At 43.6% G+C, this 2,507-nt stretch overlaps 1 protein-coding gene across 1 annotated transcript in view; it reads left to right on the top strand.

Annotated features, from left to right (window-relative positions):
- The first annotated feature begins 398 nt into the window (after positions 1 to 398).
- Positions 399 to 2,507, top strand: part of LOC112141508 (T-cell surface glycoprotein CD4) — a 6,674-nt gene continuing 4,565 nt past the window's right edge. The window contains exon 1 of the mRNA XM_024264661.2: positions 399 to 607. Coding sequence (XP_024120429.1) covers positions 541 to 607 — 67 coding nt within the window. The 5' untranslated portion in view covers positions 399 to 540. The remainder of the gene's footprint in view (positions 608 to 2,507) is intronic.

The raw sequence follows: 2,507 nt of genomic DNA on the forward strand, positions 1-2,507 counted from the left end.
ATGTTTATGTTTCTGCCACCAAGTCTGGTCTCCTGCTTGGGTCCTCCACCACAATCCCTGACATCTTCAGTTCAGACTGAGAGTGCAGCAGGAAGTAACTGACATGAACCTGCTAGTTCCTCATGTGTCTCTGAGAGAACAGAGTTCTGTTTGTTCCATTCATGAAGAAGACAACATTCACACCTACAAGTCCTCACCTACAAGTCCTCACCTACAAGTCCTCACCTGCAGGTCAGGACCCGCTAGAAGAACCACATTCTAGTTTGTTTCTGAAGTGAACTCCAGAATGCACCTCGAGGACGTTTGTTGTTTTCTTTCACTTCTAATAAAGTTTTGTTGAAGCTTGTTCTCTGTACATAAACCGCAGAGAACAGACACTGACTCATCTGTGCACGCCAACGCGCGTGCCCGCTGTCGGACTTACCTTAAAAGGAACTGACCTTGCGCAGGCGCAGTCGCGGGCTCGACCCCCTTCCAGCGGAAGGAGATCCATGGCTTTCGGGTGAAGTTTCGGGTTCCTCGGTTCCTGGATGACAGAACATGGACTTCCGGACCGGAACCGCGGCCGTGGTTCTGCTCCTGGCTCTTCTTTGTGGAGGTTCTGAAGGTGAGAACTTCCCGAACTCTTTCAAACTCTCAGCGGCGACGTCTCATTCAGACACGGAGCAGGAGGAGAGGCGCGCGCTGCGTAAAGGCGCAGAAGGAGCGCGCGCGCAGACAGCTCCTCGCACTCCTACAAGAGTGTTTGAGTGAAGTTTAGTCTAGTGTGGAGGATTTCCTCCTGGACCCGGCTCAGTTCGGATCTTTGCGGCCTGTTAGACCGGTACCGGGTCACGTGTTCAGAAGAGCAGAAGAGGACGGAGTGGGCGGAGCTAAGGTTTCTCTGAGGAGGTTGAGGGTTCTGCTCCTCTCAGATCATCTCGAGGATTAAATCAGAGGTCATCAGTCTGCGAGTGAGAAACAGAAAGTTCCGGAAGGAGTTCCTGCAGAACATCGCACAGGTGGTTCTGGTCTGACCCAAACGGGTCACTGCTTCTGTCTTCAGCTGGCAGAACCTGGACCTGTGTTCTGGTCATCTCATCAGCTGCTGTGAGACGCTCCACAGCTAAACCTGACCATCACACTCCCCCCTCCGTGTCTGACACTTGATGTCAGAGTGGCTCCACAGCTGTTCTCCCTTCATGTAAAGGTTCTGCTTGATGAACCCGAGGGCTCCGGTGTCGGTCCAGAACCGCTTCTTCCTGTCTAATGAATGCAGAGTTTGATGTTCTGAATCGGAAGTCCTGCACCTTCAGCTTCTCCCTGTCCCCCCATATATCTACACATTTATCTACACATTTATCTCTACATATTTATCTAGTGCTGGGCAGTAGAAACGTGTCTGTTTCTCCTTTATTGTTTGTATCGTTTCTAAGATAATTTGATTAATTATTACTTTGGTTTCATCTTTGATTTGTTCTGACGTGACAGAAGACTCCAGAATGTAAAGGGAGACTATTCCTGCGCTGATGCTAACACAACAAAAAGCTCAAGGAAAGTCCACGAAGACGAACATGTGAGATGACAATAAGAGATAAACCGAGCTGTGGAACAGAAGTATCTGAGCAGCACCCGGATACTTGTGATGTAGACATAAATGTGTAGATGATTGTAGAGATAATTGTAGAGATAAATGTGTAGATAAATGGAAATGTGCAACGTTCCAGATCACTGATTCATGATCTTTATAAATATAACAGAGTGTTGTAAAATATTATTTGCTCTAGAATACAGAATAATGTTGGATTTTAAAGCTGAATGCTCCTCAGGACCAGTGAGAACTTCTTCATCCATTTAAAAATGAGACAGAAGTTCTGAAATAAAAAAACAATTAACTTCATCATCGGAGCTTCAGCTCCAGACTTTATATTGTTTTGGTTATGACTCTTCAACAGTTGATGCAACGGACAGAATTCTAGCAGAATTTTGTGCAAGAATGTGTTTTTCTACTAGGAAACTTGAGCCTGTTATGCACTTAAAAAAAATGTTTTTTTTTTTTCAAATTCAGTTTAAATAACTTAGATTTTTGAAACAAATGTGAAGACTGCTGTCTATCAGTCATCAATCCTTATTTGATGTATTTTGCTGCACTGAAATGTTTGTTTTTCACTTGTAATTATTCAGTTATCTGCTACTTAAAATAGTCAGAAAAGTAAGATATGACAATAGATATGAAAATATACTTTATTGATGTATATCGTTATCGTGATTTAAATCATTTGTATTGTGATATACATTTTTTTCCATATTCCAATTGTGAGACTATGAAAGCTTGCTTTGGTACATTTGACAGTTTATCAGATAAAACATGATATGTGGAGAAAGAAGCACTAATAACTATGAAACGATCCTGCTGCTATATGTGAGTAAGAGTAAAGACTAGGGATGTCCCGATCAGGTTTTTTTTGGGCCCGATCCGATTCCGAGTCATTTGATTTTGTGTATCTGCCGATACCGAGTCCCGATCC

This window comes from Oryzias melastigma, linkage group LG18, assembly GCF_002922805.2.
Source record: "Oryzias melastigma strain HK-1 linkage group LG18, ASM292280v2, whole genome shotgun sequence".
NCBI classification, from domain to species: domain Eukaryota; kingdom Metazoa; phylum Chordata; class Actinopteri; order Beloniformes; family Adrianichthyidae; genus Oryzias; species Oryzias melastigma.